The sequence below is a fragment of the Triplophysa rosa genome, linkage group LG2, assembly GCF_024868665.1.
Source record: "Triplophysa rosa linkage group LG2, Trosa_1v2, whole genome shotgun sequence".
Classification (NCBI taxonomy): Eukaryota; Metazoa; Chordata; class Actinopteri; order Cypriniformes; family Nemacheilidae; genus Triplophysa; species Triplophysa rosa.
The window spans coordinates 23,832,274-23,858,086 of record NC_079891.1 but is presented as its reverse complement, the minus strand read 5'-3'; the positions used below and the strand labels follow the sequence as shown (position 1 = coordinate 23,858,086).

At 39.8% G+C, this 25,813-nt stretch overlaps 2 protein-coding genes across 10 annotated transcripts in view; both read right to left on the bottom strand.

Moving 5' to 3' along the window:
- Window positions 1–324: 324 nt before the first annotated feature.
- Window positions 325–5,971, bottom strand: atf5a (activating transcription factor 5a). Its single transcript, XM_057321358.1, has 4 exons — window positions 5,791–5,971; window positions 4,017–4,262; window positions 2,515–3,715; window positions 325–2,323 (listed from the first exon to the last, which is right to left on the bottom strand). Exons 2-4 carry the CDS (start codon window positions 4,156–4,158, stop codon window positions 2,137–2,139), a joined length of 1,530 nt encoding a protein of 509 aa, XP_057177341.1. The 5' UTR covers window positions 4,159–4,262; window positions 5,791–5,971; the 3' UTR covers window positions 325–2,136.
- A 4,562-nt stretch (window positions 5,972–10,533) lies between these two features.
- The window catches only part of phldb1a (pleckstrin homology-like domain, family B, member 1a), a 51,724-nt gene continuing 36,444 nt past the window's right edge, over window positions 10,534–25,813 (bottom strand). For 4 of the 9 annotated variants that reach the window (XM_057353771.1, XM_057353755.1, XM_057353776.1 and 1 more), the window contains exons 8-25: window positions 25,340–25,477; window positions 24,892–25,029; window positions 23,900–24,028; window positions 21,886–22,041; window positions 21,676–21,786; window positions 21,492–21,581; window positions 20,911–21,033; window positions 19,087–19,212; window positions 18,558–18,716; window positions 18,088–18,231; window positions 17,749–17,844; window positions 17,241–17,310; window positions 16,834–17,098; window positions 16,126–16,216; window positions 15,612–15,758; window positions 13,586–13,805; window positions 12,308–12,393; window positions 10,534–11,963 (exon numbers count right to left, since the gene is read on the bottom strand). In XM_057353771.1, the coding sequence (XP_057209754.1) occupies window positions 11,823–11,963; window positions 12,308–12,393; window positions 13,586–13,805; window positions 15,612–15,758; window positions 16,126–16,216; window positions 16,834–17,098; window positions 17,241–17,310; window positions 17,749–17,844; window positions 18,088–18,231; window positions 18,558–18,716; window positions 19,087–19,212; window positions 20,911–21,033; window positions 21,492–21,581; window positions 21,676–21,786; window positions 21,886–22,041; window positions 23,900–24,028; window positions 24,892–25,029; window positions 25,340–25,477 (2,430 nt within the window). In that variant the 3' untranslated portion in view covers window positions 10,534–11,822. The remainder of the gene's footprint in view (window positions 11,964–12,307; window positions 12,394–13,585; window positions 13,806–15,611; window positions 15,759–16,125; window positions 16,217–16,833; window positions 17,099–17,240; window positions 17,311–17,748; window positions 17,845–18,087; window positions 18,232–18,557; window positions 18,717–19,086; window positions 19,213–20,910; window positions 21,034–21,491; window positions 21,582–21,675; window positions 21,787–21,885; window positions 22,042–23,899; window positions 24,029–24,891; window positions 25,030–25,339; window positions 25,478–25,813) is intronic. The other 5 variants (XM_057353763.1, XM_057353811.1, XM_057353785.1 and 2 more) reach the window with 5 other exon arrangements.

Genomic DNA, 25,813 nt, shown 5'->3' with positions numbered 1-25,813 from the left:
CCTTTTTTCTTTAAGTGGTTGAAGAAAGTCGGGAAAATAATTATAAAGCTATAGCGATAATATACATATGACATATTTACAATGCTATAATAGTTTATATTAATATTGTTTTTTATATTCTTCTTTACACACACGAAACTGACGGACAGCCTATGGTTTAATTTCAGTGTTGTCTAAAACCTTTTCCACAGCGTGGATTAGTGAGGATACAGAGCAGCGCTGCTCCACATATTCGGCTTCTAAAGCTGTCAACTATTCTCCGGCCAAACAAGGGATAAACTCTATCCGTTAAACTCGAGGTCTACCGATTAAGCTCTAAAAATCATCGCCGACATGCACTGCTGCTGACACAAATCACTTTATTTGACCCAATGAAGTACAGGAAAACACAAGGTAATTAATCGAAGACGATACATCGAAATGCCTCGTACAAAATTACTTGTCTTGGTATTATAGCTGGTGTAAACTTGAAAATCGTGTGCCTCAATTCAGGGTTAAAAAAAGTATATCTCAACTTCACAAAATGACCGTACAACACAGCGAATAATAAGCTATAATTCATTAACATGATTGTATAACGCCATAAGGAAAGAATAGAAATGGATGTCGTAAGCTCTGTTATTATCTAGCAAGTTTATTTAGAGGAATTAAATTATGTTTGAAATATTGCTACGTTTTAAGGTACACAGACACTTTTGGAAAAATACCATAAAGAAAGAAAAGGCCAGATTTGTTGCGTATTTGTTTGTTCTTGTAATTGTTCTATACATGTAGCCTACCCTATTGGAGGGAAGTAGAAAATCAGAGTGACTACACAAGCTGCCAGGATACACTTCTGAAAATGACTAAATTGTAAACATGAAAATCATAACATTTGTCAAGGATTGTGCATGATCATAATTACAAAAATCTTAACTTAAATAATTTACATCGTTGATGAAATATTGCTAAGAAGCTGGGAGTCTGCAATTGTAAAATAATCTAAAGCCACCACAATCATTCCAGTGATTATAAAAAAGCTGGATCACTAAAAAGATTTCTTTGCTGTCCCCAAACACACACCAGTACATTAAGAGCAAACAAGCTTTATAAAATCACAAACCCTGATTGTTGTCGCAATAACAGCAGAGACATTGGGCCAAACAGCAGTTTGTGAATCAAATTCCACTCATTCATCTATAATGAAATGTGTTAGCCAAGAGAATATAAAACAGGACTTCTTAAGCAAGAAAGACTTTTGCAGAAATGTTCGACATGTCTTTCAGACAAAAACAATTTTTTTTCAAGAGCCATGAAATCTTCAGCATGCAAGAACAAAAGTACAGAAAACCAACACACATAACATTAGGCAGTGCCATATCTTCAGCATCGAGTTACAAACTGACATACCTCCATGACTTTGGACATAAATTGTATACCTGAGCTGCAGAACTCTAAATCTAAATTGGGCATTTAAAAACACATGATCAGGTTAGTTATTCCTGAGGGAAATTCATTTTGAGAAGCGCTTCCCCTGAAACTCAATATATATATATAACAAACAGATTGCTTTCAATATCAGTGCTCATTTCTTTTTAATATATGGAAGAGTAACGATAGTAGGAACTACAAATATTGTACTTTTCTATTGTACACTATTATTTTTATTAGTACAATAAATTACAAATAATCATTAAAAATAAATAAAACAATAAATTAAGATAAGTGGAGGTCATATGCTAAACTTGTGATATTCCCTTGCAGCCTTTACTAAATAAATGATAATCCGATGTTAATATATGTTGTTCCTGAATGCTCTGTTGTTAAAGCTCATTTATGGAAACAAGAAGATGACCCGTTTAGACACTTAATAAACAAACGGCTGTCATTGCAGTCGAGACCTAATCACAGTGCATATTGACCGATCTGGAGCTGTTTTTTTTTTTAAAGCGGATGTCTATGCTGCAGCTGTGGATGGACTTTGTCAGTTTGTAACGAAAATTGAATGATCGAATAGCGTGCAATAGTACAACCTCCACCACCACATTCTAAGAAAGAACACATTCAGTCCGAAAACATTCCAACTCAAATTTCATTGCCTTGCAGACTGCTAACAATTCTACTTGCAGGACCATTGTCAGGTGGTCAAGCTTTTGGTCAGCCGCTGGCTTCCTGTTTAAGGCGTTGGCTGCGGGCCTTGTACACCTCAATCAGGAGGTCTTTCACATATTGGATCTCTCGTTCCACTGATTCTGCCTTGTCTCGTAGCTCGCGGTTTCTGCCCTCCAGACCATGAAGCTGTTCTTCCAGTGAGTCCAACTCCGCCCGCTTCCTTTGACGATATCTGTCGGAAAAGTAAAAAAATAAAAAAGGTCATATTAAGTAAATAAGAATTGACAAATCAAGCTGTTATTTCCATGCTTTTATTTGCAAATTTTAAAAAATCCCATAAGCAAACAAATCTGTTTAGATTAGGAACCTCACTCATACAAAAAAAATGTAATACTGTTATAGCTGTGACTGAAAATGCAATACCTGTGAGCTGCCGTCTTGTTCTGATCTCTCTTCTTCTGTTTGCGTTCACCGCGGTTCCCTTCGATAAGTGGCACCTCAAGCTCTGGTTTCACAATGCAGGGGTCAACTCCTCTGGCACACGGGGAGCCCATTTCAGACCCGTGGTGGTCAGGACTCAAGCAGTCGGGGCCTTGGCCTTCAAGAAAGCCACATTGAAAGTTGTTATGTTGACGATGAAGCTCTGTGCTTTCCGGTTTAACCGGTTCACTGATGGCCCCCAGAAAGCTGTGGTAGGCCTCTTCTTGGGGTGTGCTTTGGAGGAAACAGCTTTCGTTGGGTTCCGTCTTCCAGGGCATGCTGGCCTTCACGTCACTTGCGGTGGTCTTTGCATCACTCATCATCTCCATTTCTGTGCTTCCTGCAATGCCATTTAAATTGACTTCTCTGACTCCATACATCATCATTTCGTCTTTCTTGTTGGGAACTTGAACGGGTCCACTGAAACTGTACCCACCGTCGACAACCTTACTCGAGCCAATGGCCTCTTCTGTGTAGCGGCAGTTCCTCTCCTCTTTGGGTAAAATGGAACACCTTCGGATCTCCACCGCGCTGCCCAGGCAGTAGCCTTTGCCAACCACCCGTTCATCTTCTGCACAGCTGTAGCTACCACCAGTTGCAACAGCTGAGTTACCTGAGGAATTTCCTTTGGAACTCCAGATGCTACCCTCGAAGGTGTCGCCCACCCGCGCGACATCGGGAACTCGCTTGCGGCTGCAGACGTTGGTGTTGGGTCGGCTGCAACTGTAGGGGGCATGTCTGGGAATCTTGGAGCGGCCAATGGGACCCCCACAAAAGCTCAGCAAGTCAAGTTCCCCAGTTGCCAGGGTAACAAGTAGAGGGCTGGATTCTGATTGGTTGGAAGTAGAATATGATGTGTACGGCAACTGGTAGTACGATGGTGGACCAACTGGCGTTGGATCCTTGTCGCATTTGCCCAGTTTGGAGGCTTTCTCTGGGAGTGGGTCAGACAGGAAGTAGTCCTCCAGCTGAGCAAGCTCCTCTTGCAGCAGAGAGGTCATGACCTCCAAATCTGAGGGCACCTGGATGTCATGCTGGAGGGGCGAGGGGGGAAGGGATGCATTGGGGGAGGGAGAGGCGTGAGAGGTTGGGAGGTACGAGGAGAAATCTACTTCTTCCGTCATCCAGTCACTAAGACCATCACCTGTGGGGAAAACAGAGGTCAACATCTTAATCACTGGCCTAGAGATCCAAAACAACACAGTTAATAAAATAAATAAAATAACAGCATTTTATTAACCTGTTAAAAATACTTATCTTAGTTCAGTGCACTTAATAAATTCAAAATCCGAAAACCTGTATTAAAGTAGCGCGTTATCAACAAATAATATAAAATAGATCCACATTGGTAGTTTTACTCACTGTTCAAGGAGAACGAAATGTGCTGCAGTGCGGTGCCCACCTGAAACTGGGAAAAATAAAAAACTGTATTCACTGCAACTCACCAATTAAGTGCTGGCTCTCCTCTGGCCCCTCCCCTCTGCGCCCCTCCGATTGGCTGTGGTTAGCCTGTGGGTGAGAGAGAGTGAGGGGGTCTGCCGGGCAGACGAGTAGAGTCTTCCAAATGGGTGCTGACATTGTCATCATCCTGTCCGTTGATCCTGCGATTCAAATGTCCGAGCTTAGAGTGCACCACAGTGAAGTTCGAGAGTTGAGCCACAGAAAACAGGGCTTGGTGTGCATTATGAAACCTAAAAACAATGGAAAAAATGATGAGGACGGTGTGGTAAAACGCATTGCGTTCTACCTAGTATCCAAAATGTACTACCACGACAACTATAAATTTCCAGTTGTTGGGGTAGGACGGAAGAAAAATCGTTGTCTCCCAAGTGGTGAAACTTTCCATTCTAAATTTGTCCTGGCACACCTAAATTATCTAAAAATAACTAACTGTCCATGAATCTATATTTTAAGAATTTTAACAACGTCACATACAATGCAAACTGAGTAAAAACGAATATAACCCCCCATTTCATTACAACATCAGTAAAGACACATTGGTGATTAGCGAGGGACCAATTTAGAAAACTACCACTCTTCCATCCATCAAAGTCCCTCGTGCCCACTTAGGGGAGCTCTACTGAGATCCTAGAGAACCAGGCGAATGCTCTACTTGTGGGATTTTTTAGCAGCCTGTATATTCAAGACCCACAGATGGGTTAAGCTTGACACACAATGACAAGCTTCTTTGACCACAACAGTAACCAGTCACAATAACAAAAAACTTTAAGAATGCTTTTTTCACTTGAGCTTTCATTTATTGGGGCTCAATTTTGCAATTAAAAATAATAATTCAGTAATTTAGACAATGAGGATTTTATTGCAATCTGATATGCTCTAATAATCGTGACATTTACACGGAAGTCCAGTTTGTTTACAATCTAAACTCAGACACAGAACATCATTTTGGGTTGACAGAAAAATCAGGAACAACCTAGAAAACGGCCAGACTGCAGAAACAACCAAAGAAAACTTTTATTCGCCGTTTACAATAAAAAAGTTATCCATTCTAGGCACATGGCAGGTGAAAACTGAGCAGCAACCTTTGAACTGAATCTTGAGATGCTCGGCGAGCACGTGGGTTATAGTGTATGACGTAATGCCAAAGCAAAGACACCAAATCTTTGTGAAAGCATCGAAACGGTTCTAGCTTTCGTCTTCATCGTGACTATTTTCGAGTGGAAAAACAATGCCAGGTGCATGCAATGCGAATCTATGCATCGGGGTACAAACATGAGATGTTAAAAAAAAACTAAGAATGAACGACATGGTAGGACCTGTACAGCCTTTGCACTACTGTTTAAAGAGACAGGCAAAAACGGTTACATCTGTAGCACATTAATAACGGGTCTATAGAAAATAGGACAAAGCAGTCCATCAAACAAGCATTCCTTTATTAATTCCAAAATAGACAAAATAAATAAATGTGTCAAAATAAATGCTGCAGTTAACGTCAAAATAGTAAAAGGCGTGTCAAATGTGTATTTGTAGTCTCAATACTATAAAGTTACTGAAGCGACTAAAAGAGCCGATATGAGTTTCTGAAACTTGACAAAGAAGCACAGCACACTCCATAAAACATCTCTTGTAACACTGTTACAAGTGACAACACACAAAACAGCACTTAAACTAAACCAATACATCGAAAAAGTACATAGCCAGCAGACAAAACCAACAATGCTTCAAATAAAGCACAGAAAAGTAAGAAGTTGCACTTACTCCATTCTTGCTTAAATGTTTTGGGTTTGAAGTGCGTTGCAAGAGCAAAGCACGGCGTTTCTCTGGGATCGACGAATCAACTGAATTAAAAAGCCATGTCTCCTTCGGAGTTCCTAGGACTGAAGTGCTGTTGGTCTTGCTTTGTTGTGATGGAGTTGATGACTGAGAATCGGCTAATTGAGTCAATGCATCAGGTCACCCACACCTAGCAACCAGCTGCGTCACGCGGTCAGCCCCCACTGCTATAGATTCCTCCGCCCTATGGATTGGTATTGGTAGATAAGTTTCACACTCGCGCATAGAGGGCCGGCGAAAACGCCCACAATATCTAGGTCTCATTTTCTCCTCAAAAGTCTGTACAAACACAGCCCGTTGACATAACCTCTAACTAAAAAGAGTAGTATTGTTTTGAGCCTGTTCATGTAACGAAAGCTGCTATTAACGCGGGTTGGGGCAATTAGCGTGTAACTAGAGTATGTGATTATACATTGAATATTAATATCATAACACGTTTACAGTGCCACTCAGATGTGTATTGTTTCACAGGGACTACTTGATTTCTTCTAGCGAGGAAGAACACTTTCTGCTACCCAGGAGATACGTGGCTGTTGTTGCAGGTTAGTTGCATCAGCGCTTCAAGCTGCTAGCAGATTCGCTGGATAGACTGAAGCCGACGCGCAGCGATTGGCTGGAGTGGAAGTGTTGTCATCTCTGATTGGCTTACGGTAGGGAACCGTTGCATCCCAATGGTCCTTAGCTTTCCACTCTCCGAGCACATGTTTCACGTAAACACCCCGAGAGTACGTCCTGAAAAGTGGTTAAACTTTCATATCTCAGAAGGACGGTTTAATGAACTTTACTGACAAAACATTGTAACATTAGTCGTATCATGCGGTACGGGTTTTGAACGCTTTGCCTCACTGTACGAATAGACTTGATTGAGATGTAACGTTAACCGGATGGGTACTGTTAACACATTTAGACCATGATTGTATATCTGATTGGACTGTGTAATCGCTTGGACTCCACGCGTTTAAAGTTTAAGTGTACGTAGCTAAATAGGCTCATCCTCGATTTTAAATTCAAGTCCCGGTAGCTTATTTATATGTTCCTGTTGAGCAGTGTTGTCATGGCAAACTACAGTGATGTTACTATCTATGATAATATATCAAATGTATCATAGGTTAAACAATAGCGAGATCATTTTACTGAACTCTGTGTAACATGTTGAGTATCATTCTATCAGCATTTCTCTAGAAATAAAGCTAAAAACTCTATATCTTTTGTTTGTCTATGTTTTGGTAGATAGTAAGTATTGCCGCAACTGTACAAGTACATGCGCTGGGCGATTCAATTCACGTGCTGTCACAGCGAGAGAAGACAAATAACCTCAAGCCCAAGCGTACATCTCGTTTAATTCCTGTTAATAACGGTTTTTCAAAGAATCAAGCTTTGTTTTTCCCCTCTCAGCAAATCCTAAAGCTGATTGAAGGAGCTATGTCTTCCTGTTGCTATAGTAATAGCGAACACTGCCCCCTATTTTAGACATGTTTTCTGGTTGCTGTTGCCATGGGATTTGCAACGAGCGCTCTCGCTCGCTTTTCGGCCCGTGCTTTTCAGTTTCGCCTCTGTGGTGTAAAATGACATTCCCATAAAAGTTTATTTAGTCATAAACACAATTACAACAAGTGCATATCATTGAGAGGTATACTGATGACACCTTTCTCCAATGTTTATTGGGTCGTTTGGTAACATCCATTGCGCTTAAAAAGCCACAAATGAAAAGTTATTATCTTGCAGATACTCAAAATTACCGTCGCAGACTTTTATTTCGGAACTTGGGTTTGTTTATAGTTTATGTAATGAAATTTAAAAGCGTTCATGAATCAAGACATCTTGCCAACACTCTAGGCAAGCATAGAAAACTATTAATGCCCTGTATCCTGTCAGGCGGAATATTCAGCAGCTTTAGCATGTCTTCCCTGACCCTGACTGAGGATAAATTGATTTTATTTACACTTAATAGCTCTGCATGAGAGAAGTTGACACCTGCTTTCTCTAGCCCACTGGATCAAAAAGGGGCTTCCGAAAGTACTGTGATACTGTAATTCTTCTTGTGAGTCGGCTCAGCCTCGCAGTTGTAGAAGTAGGCCTGATGCAATCTTCGCGACCGCGGTCGTAACGTTGAAGAGACTGAGATAATAATGGTTGTTGAAGTGTGGGATCTCTCCCAGGAAAGCGCTGACTCTCCCAACTCGCCGTGTCTTAATTGGTCCGTGGGGGCGCCCTGTTTGCGCAAAGCGTGAGAGAAAGTCAGCAGTACACACTCGGGCACCTCAGCCACCGACAGCCCCGGTGTTGTCGGTGCATCATACTTTGAGTAGCTGTTTGTATTGAGATTTTTTCCACCTACGTTAAGAAATAGCTGATCTGGCGGATAGAGTCGTAGGTTCACGGCGTACCGTAATTAATCACAGCTTTTGAGGATTCAAGAAGATGGCGCGAGTGATAAATCTGTTATCCTCATAAATCCAACTGTCCATGTGCGTAACTATTTAAAAAATGCTCATTCCACTTAGACACCACGTGGTCTAAGTGAACGAAACGTATTTTAGTTTGTTTACTTCGTTCACTTTGTTTAGTCTTTTCAACCCCCTCCCCTGCGCTATGTATGTTGAGAAGGAGTGGGTGAGAGAGCAACGTACGCACCATGCCAAGTTCATGTTATAGCACACACATTAGTTACAGTTACATCACAATTTCATCACCATTTCCCTCTGAATTCACTGTTGTTTCTTTTTCATTCCCCTATACGGGCGATCAAATCGTTTAAAGTTCAGATGACTTGGTAGGATATAACTTAGTTTTAAAAGATAAACATCCATCCAGAAATATCAGCAATATCAGCAGTCAGTGTCCCACAGAAGTAATAATTCCTAGGGAGTCGAGTTTAAGCACCCCCAGAACCCTATTTAGAAAAACAAACTTGGAGGATAATGTGGCTAAAACACATGTTGCATAGCATGCCATAAAAGCATCTGTTTAACATGCATGCACCGCAGCGATTTCACTGACTGTTCCTCTGAGAGCGCAAGGCAGCGCTCAAATTGTTTGATTTTGAGTAAAGTGTATTTGTCTCGCGCCTCCAGTGGGACAGCGCTGTTATTTAGGGTGCGTGACGTGCGTCTCGCATTTTAAACTTAGGGCTGAACATCGAGACCTAAAGACTGGGGAGATGGGGTTGGGGTGCAGTCAAGGACAGGCTGAAGGTCTTTTTGCGTTGACAGTGACACCCTGCATGTAGTCTTACCTTTCCTGGAGAAAACACAGTATAAATCATCGGTTATTTACCATTAAAACAATTACAAAACACTTTTTATGATTGAATGCGTTGAACAAACTGCTGACACGTCTGGTTCTGTTGGATCAGACATCACGCCATTACAGCAAAAACCCATAGAAACCAGTTTAAGTTAAAACAATACAATCGCAAACATACATTTTATAGGAATTCCTATATCATGATTTAAACAGTTTATATCAGAAGTGTGTTATTGTCAGCTGTGTAATTTTGCAACCATAAACTTCGGTGCGTCTGAAAGTGCCGTGCGCGGGTAAATGCGCACTTCGTAAACTTTTTCTATGCTTGTGTGAAAACGCTCGCTGGTTCACATAGATGGATTAAGTCGGTTGATCGCGACTTCAAAGTCTTAGGCTATTGATTCCCGAGTGACTTCTCAAAAGGTCTCAGAGTTGATCTTCACCACCGGCTCAACAGTTGATCATGTCGGCTCAAGTCCTTAGAGATTTGCAAGGCACAAACCTTTGATTTGGGAGAATTCAGCTGCTTTATAGTACGCTGTTTTTGAAACTCAAAGATCTTATGCTTAATAAGTGCCTTTGTTGAATGTTTACATGTTACATATTTTAAAGTTCAAGCGAAGATTTATATAAAGGTTTAGAGGCGCACTCTTTACATTGATTACATTCTTGGGGTTAATTCATGATGCTTTTATGTTGCTTAACAATTGTAACGTGTGAAGTGTTTGCATCAAGTGATAAATTAATTGGTGAGGCTCTGCTGGTGTAGACAGCTGGCATCATTATAGCGCTGATGACATTTGTAGTTGCACATTTAACTGTTATGGTAATGACTGGGTGCGAGGCAGAGAAGAAAACAAGCTCAGGGCCCCGGGGCCTCAGAGCAGAACACTGAGCGGAACGCAGATCCAGCCCTCGCATCTGGAGCATGAGAACAGCGCTGAGAGACGTCGACTGGCGCCCTCTACTGGACAAAAAGCAACAAACAATGTTCACGATCGACAGGTGCAAAAGCTTGATAAACAGACTAATTTCCATACATCAAAATTTAACCGCGAATCGGTAAGGTAAAGTTGAACATAAAAAAGCCGTTAGCCCATTTGTCAAAAGAGAACAGGCCCAAACAAAGGTTCTTGTTTTAAACCTCAAAATGATTACGGTGGGATTTCCTGCGCATTTCCCAAGACATTTACAGGTTACTAATGTAACGGATGTCTGAAAAACAGACGTTATCTCAGGAAAACAACAGCGAAAAGTCAATTGAACTGCACATTAGCCTGCTGAGATTTACATAGATTCGTCGTGCCATAAACCGATTTAAAGTAACTTAAAAAGGATGCGATTTGTCTATTAGATCAGTTTGGGGTCTTTTTGTAGACTTAAAAAAACTGTTGAGCCTCGTTTACGTTCATAAGTAATTATTTCACATTGTATGCATGATTTAATGCATGTCTTTGCATTTTTAATAATGACACAAAGTTTGCACGAGTGATATAAAAACGTTTTCTTGTGTGGTAATAAAATGCATTTAACAATAAACCCATGTGATTATGTATCTGTTCATTTATCAAAGTTGTCTTAAATCAGCCATGCATTATGCTATATATACAAGTACAGCTTTATTTCAATTCATTATTTCTTTTAAGCTTTAACATAATTTGGCAGACAGCTGTGTTCATTTTTAACCTCATTTACTAAAGCTTGTATCTGAGCAAAAGGGAAAGCTATGTTTTACTTTTTATTTGCCTCAGAGTAGGCTATATGCTACTTGTTTCTGTCAAATTGTAACAAGCTAATATTTAAAAATATACTGTTAGTGATGTAGCACTGAATTAAAAACAAAACAAAACATAAAAGATATCCAGAAGTATATCAATAATCTGAATAACACACAATATCTGACTTTGAATCAAAGTGGCACACACATTTTCAAAACCTTGAAATAAAAATATGTGCAAGTCAGAGTACATACATGGCTTTGGCAAGACAAAACCTTTCAGTACGAGTGTACAAGGGTTTGCTTTTTAAAAACACAAAACATTTACTGCAGTGGTCCCTGACCAATACACATTGTAACAAATCAGGTAGCAGGCGTACATTTTTTTGTTACTTGTCTAAGCACCTGAGCCATTTGTTTAAGAATCTTTGCAGAAAAAGAGTATACTAAAAATGGAAAATACACAGTAACATATTAACCTTGGTAAAAAAAAATGCTACCTGAAACAAATCATGAATACTGTCAAATACAAATATGTTTATAATACAGTGTCATTCCTGTTTCTGCAACTAAAAAACTAAAAGTAAAATAAATGTTGGTGATACACAGATGTATTGTGTATTGACCTTAAGGCTTGGAACCTTAAAATTACCACAAAATTAGAAATGTAAAAATATATATAGATATGCATATTGAGCATATGATTGATATGAAATGCTGTAAGATCTGAGCTTTGTAAGTGTTATGTATTTCAATAATATATAGAATGTTTTCTCTCTCTCTCTCTCTCTCTCTCTCTGACCATCAGTTCCACAATAATATATTATTATCAGGCCACATGCATCCAGTTCTTCTTTAGTTCCATTGACAGAGTTCAGTCATTGCTGGCCGAAGTTTCTAATGAAATGTGACATAATTCTATAATAAAAATGTCCTGTCAAATGAGTCCTGCCCGATCTGCGCTCATTGCAGGCGGATTTCATTCCGCCGACTCTCAGGTCATAAACTGCGTGTAGCCCTCAGCGCCCGTTACTATGACATCCATCCAAATCCGCATGGCCTCTGGAGACGGCGCCACCATGAAATAGAGTCGATCATGAGTCTTCACACAGAAGGTTAGCGAAGGATTTGGACTCTATAAGGACACATGGAAAGATAAAGTGTGTGTAAAAGTGTAAGAAGATGGTGAACAACAGCAGGGCAGGAAAAATGGAATGTCGCAGGAGCAAAAAGGAAAAAGCATGACGAAATGCATGTGAACATACGGCCGCTTTGATCTCTTTCGCCTTCTGCTGTAAGAAATTCTCTTTATGGAAAGACGCCTGTCTGTTTAAACTTTTACCATGTGCTCGCATAAGTTGCCGCTGTAGCGTGAGCGGTGTTCTTTAGCTTTGTGTGGTATGTTGATTTATTGATGTTGACAGTAAATAGGAGGTGCTGAAACAGTACAACATACAGTTTGTGTATTACTGCGCATACCTTGGTTGCGCTGCGCAGGTGATCGTAATAGACCTCCTCTATGGCTTGAAAGTAGATGACGCCCTTTAGTTTGGTCTCGTGCTTATCTGAGGAGTAAATAACATGAAGTGCTATTAGAGAAAATGAAATTGAGGAGCTTTTTGGGGAGAAAATAGAATAATTGTACAGATTAGCTTTATTATTCATTAAGAGGGATTGAAAGGAGATTACATTTACCAGTTGACATTTATATCTTATTTGCGTTACACGATGGGTGTGTTGGGATTTGTGTTTTACATTTGTAATAAATCACTCAGTGCAGGATACAGAAATAAAAAACTGCAAAATCTCTTTAAAGCTCTGCCTCGGGAAATAAAACAAGCATATAAAGTAGACGTTAATTCTGGAAGTGCACACATTGAGTCACCTAAAAAGTATTGTCTGTCTCAATTTAACGCCGTGTGACACCCACACTAAACCGCTGCTACTTCAACAGACCTCCTTTTCACTGCTTAGAGCAAATTAACACATATCTTCAGATTTGATCTCAATATTGAATGCACGCAATGTTTAAAACCACTGTTGAAGTGTGTGACAGCCTCCAGTGAGCCCCCTTGCACCCGTGTCAACGGTTAAGATTTATTAGTTTCCTTTGAACCTTTTTTTTCTTGCCCGCCTCTATTCATTATACAAATCTGCTTAATAATAGGATAAATTGTTTTTGTGTTTCATGTTTTTGAAGAGTTGTAAATGTAGTATTGTTACTCGGAACTGAGCCAGGGGTAAATCTACACCCCCATCCCTCACAAACGCGGGGCTGGAGAAAGTATTGCAGTTTATTTCATCATCTTCATCATCATCATCATCACTACTAACATGAGGAGTGAGGGGGTGAAAAGGCTACACACGAGCAAATGTATGTGTCTGTGTGTGCGTGTATGTGAGAAAGACACATAGCATTTGAAAGCAAGACAGGATGATTGAAAATTGAGAGAACTGAGATGAAGCACTTCACTAGAACATGCCACTATATCAACTGTATAAGAGTTTTCTAGGTTTTTTTGTATCTCATTCTTTTGCACATCTCCTTATATATTACAATTTAAAGTAAGCCACACAGAACATAAAAAATGTGCTCTTGTTCACATTTAAATTCGATGTAGTTTGCTAGAAAATCAAATAGTATAAAATTGCTTGTTTCATAACTAGTTTATAAAATATTACAGCTGTAGTGGCAAAAAATGATAACAGCACTTTCTCTTACAATGTAATGAAGAAAACATGTGATGGTTACCTCACCTACGTAATAAGAGAAGGTCCTTTTAAGTCGATCAAAGACAAACCAGCGTTTTTTCCAGGATTTGATCTTGCCGCCCATCTTCACGAGATGGCCCTTGCACATTTTCTCTGTGACAATGACATACGCACAGGTGTCCACGCAGTGGCCCGATGATTCCACGTGAGAACGCAGGTCGAACTCTTCTTTCCGAATAGGCAGGTAGCGTGTCATTGGCCGAGCCTGAGGAATGAAGAGCTGAGATTAGCAATTGCCAATCTTTTAATAAGTGTGATTCAAATATTTAACAGAATAAATGGTTCTTATCAAATGTATGCTTTATTAAAATTGCTAAAATCTAAAATTATTCAAAATGTTTTGACCGACAAAAAACTTTTTTTAAACTGAATTTACTGTATATCCATTGCAATAACTCACAGGCTGAATCAATTGTTCCAGTAATGTCACTTATCTGTGTATAAAACATGGGTGTCCTACTGCCCCTGCCCTTCCCTGCCTCTGTCTCATCCCCCTCCTCTTCCTCCCGTCTTATCTCTTTTCTGCTGTCTCCCTTTCACCATCTGTCTGTGCGCCTCCTCTCGTCCACCTGCTGTGCGGAGCTGCTCTCTGTGCATTCGCGCCTCCCGTCTGGCCCACTCAAGCTGAGCCAATGACCTCATAAAGACTTTTAAAGAGCAACTCAAAACATCCACTGACCCCAGAGCTGTGCCGGTTAAGCAGACTGCTGTGCTAAGTGCTGTACACAGATATCGAAACTGTCTGCTCAAGCGAGGGCAGACGCTAGTCTACTGACCTTAGATCAGTGCTTGAAACCAGATGTCCCTTATGTTACCACTTCATCACAACATGTATAACATAACATGTAACATTAACTGACATTTTGACAATATAATTTGATATGTTCATATTGTTAGAAATGCCGTGATTTGTTTTAATATACACTACTGGTTAAAGGTTTTAGAACACTTTTTTTATATATAAAAATGTTATATATTTTTTCCACATTTTAGAAATATATAAGCTCATCAAAACTGCATAATAAAACAACAGGAACTGTGAGAAATATATAGTGTTTATATATGTTTTCTTTCTTTCTTTTTTTAAAACATATTTTAACATATTCAGTGTAGTCACCTTTTGCCTAGAATTTTCAGACATGGTCTCTTGCCATCTCTTGCCATTCACCCTGCGATGCTTTTTAAACAATATTGAAGGAGTTCAATCTGTGCTCTTACTAGCCGCTCTTTTTCATTATTCAGTCGAATTCATTCATTTCAAAGACATTTTTATTAAACAAAATTTTAATTTGTAATGAAAAAAGTTTCTATTTTAAGTATATACGAATATAATAATATATTATAATATTTTTGTATATGAATTTCATTTCATACATCAAAGCACCTTCAGATCAAACGTTTTTTTTAGATAACAATAAACATTTCACTCAAGTGGTCTAAAACTTTGACCGGTAGTGTCTTGATCTAACTTGATCTATATCAAATCTGAATGTATATGAACTAGTGATTAGGAATGATAATTAACCATATTAATTAGTCCTTTTTAAGTTATATCTGATTTGATCATACCAATATTATGACACTATCTATTGAAATGTTTTAAATAGATATTTATGAATTCAGATACCATTTGCATTTTTATATGAATAATGATGTTTTCAAATTCATCTTTAATTTGGTTTAATTTGTGGTTTCTCTTTCTTAGCCAATGAATTATACTTAAAATATGAGTGTAGGGAGGCAGAGAGAGAGTTTGTATGTGTAAAATTAACAAAATATTGACGATCCTGGTTCTTAAAGAGATAGTTCACCCAAAAATGAAAATCCTGTCATCATTTACCATCTACCATCATTTACCTGTTCTGCCGAAGAAAGAAAGTCATACAGGTTTGAAATGACAAGAGGGTGAGTAAATGATGACAGAATTTTCATTTTTGGGTGAACTATCCCTTTAATATCATACTAATTAATATTAGGTCAAAATATGTAAGTGTTAAACTAACATACTGACCTGAGAGCACTGTTTCTCTCTCATCTGGACCTCTTCCTCCACAAGCCTCTGTCTGTGTGCAGTCTCATCGAGCAGCCTCCTCTCCACCTCCTCTCGCCTCTTTCTCTCGGCCTCAAGCTGCTGCTTCCGTGCCTGAACTTCCCTCTCCTGATGAAGAGACAGACAGACAGATTAAGACACAGAGGGGCTTTAAATCAACAGTGAGAAGATTTAATAGGCGATAGGGAAAAAAAACTACATACAAATACATAAAACACACAGCACGCCTGACTGGGGACGCATGAAAAAATAATTCAGTGAGAGATTGTCTGAGTGAGTATTACTGTCGGAGAGCTTGTTAAGATCTAGCCTTTCATGTCTATCACTCTTTGTAGGTAAGAAACAATCTTTAATGCAGCGATGCCAAAGGGACCGCAGCTTCCTTTTTAAATTCATGAAAAGATCTCTTTTATATGAGAGACAGGGAGACGGATAGATTATATTTCACAGGCAATTAAACTTTAATGGTACTCACTCGACTCTCTACCAGCCGGGCTTTCTCCTGCTGGGCCTCCTTCAACATCTTCTCCATCTCCTCCAGCCTCAGCGCTGCCAGTCCATTGTTACTGAGGGAGACACACACACATGGTTACTGTTGCCGTGGCAGAGGAAGACAGTGGGACATGAGTGTGGGACAATCCGGACAGATCATAGTTCTCTTCACTGACTTTTATTGAGGCTTGGAAGCCGTGTTGATGGAAGATGTGATTTTGTGCTATTTTACTTTTCACAGAAACCTTACATGCTTTCTTGAGGCCCCATCTAAAAAAAAGGTTGACCGGGGTGAAAACAAGGTGAACACTGTAGGAGTCTGAAGAGTGCTGAAACGTCTAAGTAAAATCTATGTGGTCAAAGATTCTTGCCCAAGTCTGTTGATGCTGGAAAGTAGGCCAACATCAAGAGAGCGTCTTTTTGTGACGAAACACCTGAAGGGTCCCTGGCTCTAAGGATCATACTCTGTACAATGACATTCTGTGCTTGTTCTGCCTCGGGACAAGAGCGAACTTTGAAGACGAGAAGAATAACGTGACTCTTTGCATGGATGCCTGTGTTGTCATGGAAACAACCTGGGAACTATTCTGGGAAAAGGATGAAAAAACATTTATGGGGAAATTGGCCGGCGTGACCCGTCGCCAAGGGAATGGAGGTAGAACGGAGGGTTCTTTTGACAACTGCATCTCACCTTTCAGGTGAGTAAGCCGAGTTGTTGCCAGTAGATACGCTGGTCTCCACACTGTCGGAGCTCTCCAGACTCAGAGTGTCATACGTGGATTCTCCAGCTGGGGGTGCTTGGTGGTGCAGAATCGAGTGGTGTACCATGGGAGTTCCTGAAGATGAGAAAGGGGAATGAGCGCCATGTGGCACCCCCCAGTGGCCTTGATGATCCATCAGAGGTTTCTGTTTAGGATCTGTAGGACGGAGTCTGGAATCATCATATGCATAGAGTCCTAAAGCAGAACAATGAAATCACTGTACGGTTTGGTCCGTAACCACCTTGTTTCTTTAGGTTTCTTTAGCCCTTAAGCTCAGCAGAACATAAATCGTACAACTGTTTACAAACTGATGTAGTGATACAGAATAGTGGCCTACCTCTGCCTTGTAGGTCCAACTGTCTTTTGGAGTCCAAGTCAAAATAAGCAGGAGACAGATCTGGTAGACTCTGTACATAATAATGAAAGGATAAAGACAATAAAAAAACACTGAAAACATACACCACCCAAACAGATTCTTCAAAGCTAAAAGTCATGACTAAAAGTAAAGAAAACTCCAATTTTGGTTTAGTCAAAGATAATAGATATTAACAAGATGCGGCACTGCTATCACTACGAATGGGGAGGAAATGCAACTCTCAATATGGCCACTCTTGCGAAGGATGTCCCACCTTCCAGTAAAAAGAGTCTCATGAGGCGCTTGCCAACCTGTGCACATGCGCAGAGTGAAAAATGTGCCGAGTAAAAAAATGAGAAATGTGTTTTTAGCTCATCAACTGAACAAGTGGTTCAGTTGATGTCAGATTTAATTGTTGCCTGGAGGTGTTGCAAACATGGTCGCTGAGTGCCACGACTTCCCTAAAGGCATTTTGGATTAGTTTTCTTACTTTGGTGGGCGTATTTCTGCCTGAGCTGGTCACGCTGTAAGGCGGGGGAGTGAAGGTGCCATTGGTTTGTCCCACATCTCCGTCTTGCTTGGATACCTGAAATAAAAACACACCATGACAAATACAGCGACTGTTTCCCATAGCAATGTAGAACATCGCATCCAGTCACGAAGAGGAAGAAAGAACCTCAAATACTTTGGATTATAAGTACTACGTTTTTCATGTAATTGTATATACACATAGAAGTGTCTGGATACTGAGAGGTCACGAAGAAAAGACATAGAACTTAGAGACATACAAAAGAATGCAAGCAGAGAAGACGAGATGAGGAGAGTTTACCTGCAATGGTTTACGTGAGGAGAGACATTTAGCTGGCAGAGGGGGAGGACATGTATTGCTGGGCTCCCCAGCCGCCATGATCTCCTGGTACCAGCGTTCTGAATCTAGCCTGGGAATTGAAGGCCTACTCCATGCAGGTTGGGTCTGAATGTAATCCAGATGAAGGAATCGAAATAGAAAAGAGGAAAGATTTGATACAGAGATGAACTAGAAGAGAATCATTTGAAAGAGGAAAAACATGCATTGAAAAAATGGATTGCAAACATTAAAAGTGGTATGTAGATAAGAAAACTAAGACATTAACTGATGAAGAAGACATCAATACAATATCAAACCAAGCCATTTCAATTCTTGTTTTCACACACTGCTCTAAATGAACCGATCCAGAATGACACAACAGCTACCACAAAAAAAAAAAAAACAGGAACAAAGATGAACCCAAAGACACCAGGAAACAGTGGTGCACACACCTCAATGGGAAGCGGCTGTGAAGAGCCCCACTGGGATGTGCGGCTGGAGACGACAGGGTCAGCGACAATAGCTTGGAATGATTGGACGGAAGATGTGGGGGAGGGGTCAACCGTGGGCATCCCGAACAGCTGGTTTAATTGACTAACTGTCACATACTCCTTTACACCATCAGAGCATGGCCCACACACACACACACACACGCACACACGCACACACACGCACACACGCACACACACACGCACACACGCACACACACACACACACACACACACACACAGAAGGTAAAGTGAGGGCATTGTGGGTATACAAAAGCAGAAAGACACAAAAGCCAGCCAGCTGGCATAGCAGAGCATACAACATCAAGAGAGGTGAGGAGAATAAAAAGAGAAGAGAGCAAATGGGTAATTCTGACAGCAAGATAAGGGCACTGAAGCGCAACAAACTAAGGCTAAATGGCATTGCAAAATGAAACAGGAGAAAAAGCAAGGAAATTATTCTATCAGGGATGAAAGACTGGAGGAGTCATACCTCACGAGGTGCGTCTGGTGTTACAGCCAGCGGGAGACAGAAAGCGTTAGGAGCAGAGGAGGCAGTCTGGGCTGGGAAACATCCGTTTCCATACATCTTATATACATCAGAGAGTTTGAGGTACTCCTGAACACACACACATCCATCCACACACACACATCCACAGAGGATACCAGTTGATGATGCACAAAGAACTACGCAAATGAAAACTTCATGCACACACGTTGACGAAACCCATGCTCCTACTCAACAAATCAAAAACAAGCCACACTCGGAAAAATCTCCAATAAACATGCAGTGGGTATATACAGATTGTCAATTTTTACCTTTCCATTACTAAAACATGTGACCACAACAAAACTGCTCAAAACTGGACAGAACACAACAGGTCATGCAGTTCGTGCAGTCACACAACAAAATGTGTTATTTGTTATAGTGAAATCTCACAGTGCAAACATTTTATAAAAACCAGACTTCTTTTCCATTTCTCCAACTATAGCTGCTGCTAGTACAACACATGGCACAACTTAAATCAGTGGTTCTCAAACTGGGGGCCGTGGCCTCCTGAGGGGCCCCGAGATGGTTCCAGGGTGGCCACAGATTTTGTGGCATTTTAGAAATATAGATATTTATCATACATTTTGTGCAATCAAACATCAGAAAAACAACACCACCATCCAAAAGAATTGATGTTTTAGCATTGTTTAACTGAATATTTTCTTGGTTTAATAAAAATTTTGAGTTTAAGATTATACTGTAAGTCTTTATTTGGGGGGCCGCAAAGCAATGCACTCTACACAAAGGGGGCCTTACAACAAAAAAGTTTGAGAACCACTGACTTAAATAATGTCGTGCAAACAGGGCCGAGTTAAGGAGGGGCTGGATTTTCTTGGGCCTCCTCAGATTTTCTTGGGCCCTTCAAAAATATCCAGCTGACTATTCGAATAATTAAAAATGAAATACTTATTATTCAATACTTACAAAATCCTTTTTGTATTATCTATTAAATAATCTAATTAATCATAGAAAAAATGTAAAAATAATGCATTCACTGAACTTTGATATATACTTCTATATATCTGCCCTGCTAGAATATATAATTGCCCTCCCCACAGTAGACGCAGGCCTAGTACCGGGCCTGCATGCAAACATTTCAGGCTTGACACTCCATTTGTCCATTAGGAATAAATAGTTTATTCTTTTAATGTTTCCAAGTAGGCCACACAGTATACGCCATGAAGAAAGATTTTACTTATGAAGATTAAAATGACTAAATGATATAAAGGAGTTTAGTAAGGTATAATGTAAAGTCAGCTGCTCATTAAGGCCAAATAAACTATAAAAATAAATGTTGGTTAGCAAAAAAGGCAGGTAAACTACATTATTCAATTTATTACATATACAGTAAGTCATGATAAAAATTTGTATTGATAGCAAAGTGCCACATTTGAATTGAGTATTCCACTGACCTGTTTATTAATGGTAGTAATTTACTTTAAGGGATAGTTCACCCGAAATTCTTACATCATTTACTCATCCTCATGCCATTCCACACCTGTATGACTTTTTATCTTCTGCAGAACACAGAAGAAGATATTCTGAAGAACGTTGGTGACCAAACAACATTGGACCCTTTTGACTTCCATTGTACGGACACAAAACCACGGAGACATTTCTCAGAATATCTTCTTTTGTGTTTCAGAAGAAAGAGTTATACACAGGACAGTAGTAAATGATGACAGAATTTTTTGGGGGGTGAACCCTCCCTTGGTAATGGTTCAATTAGTTTAGTTAATCTTTCGGGGGGTCATGCTATGTGTTTACCTCCTGTGGCCTGTTAGAATATAAGGGAGGAGGTGAGGAGCTTTGACAACAAGACGTTGAGAGCAGAGAATGCTGGGTAGGGAGCTCATCTAAAAGGTCAGGTTCGCTGATGTACAGCACTTCCTGGTTTGAATACGAACAGTCAGAAAGCAGCACGCAGCCAGTGTTGCACAAACCATGCCAAACAACATCTGAATAATATTGTTTGTCTTATCAAACTTCTTCATATTCCCCCTGCATATTTTATAGTTGATCAAACAGACATCGGCATGAAGCTCATTGCCAGAGGCGCTAACCCAGAAAAAACATGCTCATCGCTGCTAAGAGAGACTCGGGTGGATCCCTACAGACAGCAGCACCATCAGGATGTACACAGCGCTACAACTATTTCAAAACCAGTGTACTAAATACTGCGATATCTCATGAATTACAATGATCCTACAGAAAGAAAACAAGTTCAGATCACAAGATTTCTGTACACAGTCTGTTGAACAGCTTAGACTGACAACAAAGTTAAAAAGAGTTCACTTGCCAGCCAAAATGGACCTGTAGTTTCAGTTGCGGCTGGAGAATATTCTTACCTCCTTTGAAGTGTTAGGAGCCTTGGAGAAAGTCTTCCCACCTGTCAGGCTCTGGTATCTCTTCTCCACAGCAGCCAGTCCGTCTTTTTCCTGAAAAAAAGTAATAAGAATAAAGTTGCATAACATAACTGTAATGAAGACACTCTGGATGAAGTGTAAATGGAGGTAAGATGTTCTTCTCAACCTTGTTGAGCATCTGTAAGGCGAGGGTTCTGTCTTTGACCATCCTTTCACAATCCTGAGCAGCCTGAAGACCTAACTGATTTGCCTGAATCTCAAGCACTGCCATTTTTTCCTATACAAACAAGAAACGCATTATAATATGTTATTCTATTCTATTACATTCGATTTTAGAAATACCTTAACAGAACCGACCAGAGATCAGTGCCCTTACCTTCCTTTTGGCCACACTCCGGTGATACTCTGCCTTCTCCTTCAACAGCTGTCGGCTGACCGCCTCCTTCTCTTCTTCAATGCTGCTTTCTCTCTCCAACTGGCGGAACTCCAAATCCTCAAAGCGCTTAGTGGCCGACTCCAGCGCCTCTGCCTTCTACAGACACACGCGCACAGATGGACAGAGAGACGACGAGGGTGAGGGAAAGACAGAGGCAGACGAACAGATGGGAAAAACAAACACGCAGACAGACAAATGTGCCTCAATGACAAGCCGCTGAAGATCACTCCATCTGCTAAACAAGGTTATCTGTACGCAACTGTTTTTTTCAATGAATCTCACAAAAATCCATTTCATAAACATCCTGTGCTTGGTGCTTGTTTGTTATCAAGCGCAAACAGTTCAGAGCTAAAGAAGAGTGAGGTGATTCGCTCGATTCATTACATTATCAGTGAATTAGTAAGATTTAGTGATATAAAATAAAAGTGTGAGAAAAAAGCAAGGGCAGGCATACAAATACGTGAATTTCATTCGTACACAGCAAACAACAACTCGTAAGAGAGCAGAGGTGGACCACAGGCAGTGTGTAAACCCTTTATTGCCATGAGCACATTTTGTCTAGATAGGGTAGTGCATACACAGGCAACACAAACAGCCATGGGACATTTGTGCAGTTTGTACAGACCAAGATCTTAACAAGCTGTCCAGTTAAGGCTGCTATATCATGACGTGTGTTTTTTGCTCATTTATGGCTGGTGTTATTGGAGCGCGATATACTCCAACAGTCACAGTGTATCTATTTCTGATTGGCAATTAACAACCAATAGGAGTAAATACACCAATACACTTGATGGGTTTCTAAATTCTATTCTGTCTTTTTATTTTTTATTATATGTATTTTCTTTTTTTATATTCTTTTCCTAACTTTTTATTAGGCCTGGTCAATTTGTTATTGTATAAGATTAATTACATTTTCCATAATGCCATTCTGTCTGATTTCTAATACATACACAAAACAATCGTGTTGTTTATTATGCAAATCGTTTACTCATCCTCTCGTCATTTCAAACCTGTATGACTTCCTTTTTTCCGCAAAACACAAAAGAAGAAACTTTGAAGAAAGTTGGTAACCGAACAGCACTGGCCCCCATTCACTTCTATTGTATGGACACAAAACCAATGCAAGTGAATGGGGGCCAGTTAACAACATTCATCAAGATAACTTTTTTGTGTTCTGCGGAAGAAAGAAAGTCATCGCAGTTTGAAATTATGTAAAATGATGACAGAATTTTCATTTTTGGGTTTACTCTTTCTTAAGAGTAAATTAAATCTATAGTTAAATGAGACCTGTTACAATAATCAAGTCATTTTCAGCTTCTATATTTTATTCAATATTAAAATCACAAAAAAAATGAAATGTTGTCATCATTTATTCACCCTCTTGACATTTTAAGCCTGTATGACTTTCTTTCTTCTGCAAAATACAAAAGAAGAAGACTTCTATTGTATGGACACAAAACCAATGGGGACCAATGGTTTTGGGTTACCAACATTCTTCAAAATATCTTCTTTTGTGTTCTGCAGAAGAAAGAAAGTCATACAGGTTTGATATGAGTAAATGAGGTGAATAAACGATAACAGAATTTAGTTTTTGGGTGAACTACCCCTTTAAATATCACAAGTCCTATAAGCGCAACATGTATAAGCCTAGTATTAGCCAGACTAATAATAATAATAGTTTTATTTGAATAAAAAAGCTAAATTCTTAAATTTAAAGCTAAATATTAAATGCAAAACTTTAAAACATCAAAAGTAGTATTCAGAAACATTGAAAGTGTGACGTTATGTTACCTTCTGAAAACCATGAAATCAATAGTTTTTAATTATTTAGATCTACTGACAGCTCTGCGATGCTTTTCTTTCTTGTCTGTCTATCTTGAAGTGAATTAGTTGTATGGATGTTTGATCTCTCGTGACTCTCTGTCTGTATGGCAGTATCAAAGCACGCACTGACCCTGGTCACTTGTTCCTGTAAGTGTTCCCTCAGTGATTCGGGGCATTTATGAAGGTGGCCCTTCAGTTCACTGTACGATTCCCTCAGCCTGGCCAGGACATCCCGCTCAGCTGAGACTTTTGCTCTCTCCTACAAAAACATTACACACACGTAACACACACACAGGTAAAATACACACGCGGCAAGCCGGTGACGTCGGAGAGAGAAGAAAACAACAGAGCATGTGGCTCAAACAGACACAAACCATGCTGTGTTAAGACAGAGGTTTTCAATATGGGGTTGCCATGGCAATAGGAGCCCATATTGCAGTGGGGTAAATCATAAATATTTATACGACAGTCAGTTCTTCGCAAAGTCTATCTGTGGACTGTTATATGTCGATATCTCTATTCGGTTTGGGGGAGGATTGACTTCTGCCACTCAGAATGAGACAGGCTTCGACCTACAACATACTGACATTCAGAAAGAAAAAGGCTCACCTGACTGTAATATATATTTACAGTACTGTATATCATGTATTATAAATGTTTGTAAGATTACATTTATTCCTCTCCTAAAGTTGCAAAATATGAAAACATTTCAATTTGTTAAAAAGATAATAGTTGTCTAATTGGAGTGTGTAGGATACAAACACAATTTTTTGTGTTGATTTGTGGTTTCACAAGGCTGTTCCCCAATGTGATTCTTTATGATACTTGCTGCAATATTTTATTGTAGCTAGGTTGTGTGTGACTCCCCTTTTGCTGTAGTTAAAGAAGAAGCTGACTGTAACATCATATTGGAGATTTAAGTCCAGATTCATTGTTTTTACTGTCTCTAAAGATTTTTATAAAAAGATCGGCCATTCCACATGCAGTGTAGCTTGTGTCATTGGGATTAATTCGAGTTAAAAGTCAGGTTAGAAACTAGCATGGTAGTAAATATGCATCCACATCCAGTAGTTTTCAAGAGAAATAAACTGAAAACAGGGAAGCGTTGGCGAAAAAAAGCACCTTCTCCTTCTCCCTCTGCGTTTCATTTTCCACTTCATTCAGTTTGAGCTGAAGTTGATTGATGATCTCTAACTCAGCCTCCACTTGATCAAGCTCCGCCCTCCTCTCTCCCTGCAGTAAGGCTCTCTCCATCTCTGCCTGCCAATAAAACAACACATTCTGTTCGCTTCCATATGCTTCTGTTATTATGAATAGCATAGCTCTGCTGATCAGGCAAAATCGCACATTCACATCGATTTTAATATGCAACACCAAAGATGTATCTATGCATGACAGATGGCGATTCAATGATGTGGATGAAAAGGACTAGCGATTAAACAGACTTTACTAGTGCTAATGTGAATATCTACATCTCTTGCTCGTAGCGCTCTGGTGCTGATGATATGATGGAACCAGAGGAACATGTCCTTTGGAGATACATCCATACAGCGTAAGAACTCAGTCTAACCTCTTGCCTGGACTCCTGTATCTGTTGTTCTAGGTCAGTGACACGTGTCTTTAACTCGTCCACTCGAGCCAGAACCCTGAGCCGCTCATCCTCCAGATAGACTCGCTCCTGTTGCCCCAGTACTGAAGAATCTTCATGCTGAGAAAGAGAGATCAAGAAACTGAGAGGAATGAAATTCAGAGAAAAGGCAAGACAGGGAGGAACAGAGGGTAACCTGTGCCACTTTACCCAAGTCTACCTAATCTAAAAACATTTGACACAGTTTACCACCAGTTAGCATTCTGGAAAAAAATCCTCTACTTATTAGTTCATAGTTACATTCATTAGTTCAATATTACATTCAAACACTGGCAATTGGTAAATTAAGGTATACTGGGACACTTTGACATTAAGATGATTATGTGGCAAAAACTATTATAAAATATTATATAATATATTCTACAATTTTCTAGATGTGGATTAGTTTGCTTCAAT

What these genes read in the sequence shown, in the direction of transcription:
- atf5a (XM_057321358.1), bottom strand. Translation starts at nt 4,158, where the DNA reads ATGATGACAATGTCAGCACCCATTTGGAAGACTCTACTCGTCTGCCCG. An exon ending in GGAGAGCCAGCACTTAATTG is followed by an intron (nt 3,716 to 4,016) that starts GTGAGTTGCAGT and finishes TTTTCCCCACAG; the next exon opens with GTGATGGTCTTAGTGACTGG. An exon ending in AACAAGACGGCAGCTCACAG is followed by an intron (nt 2,324 to 2,514) that starts GTATTGCATTTT and finishes CTTTTCCGACAG; the next exon opens with ATATCGTCAAAGGAAGCGGG.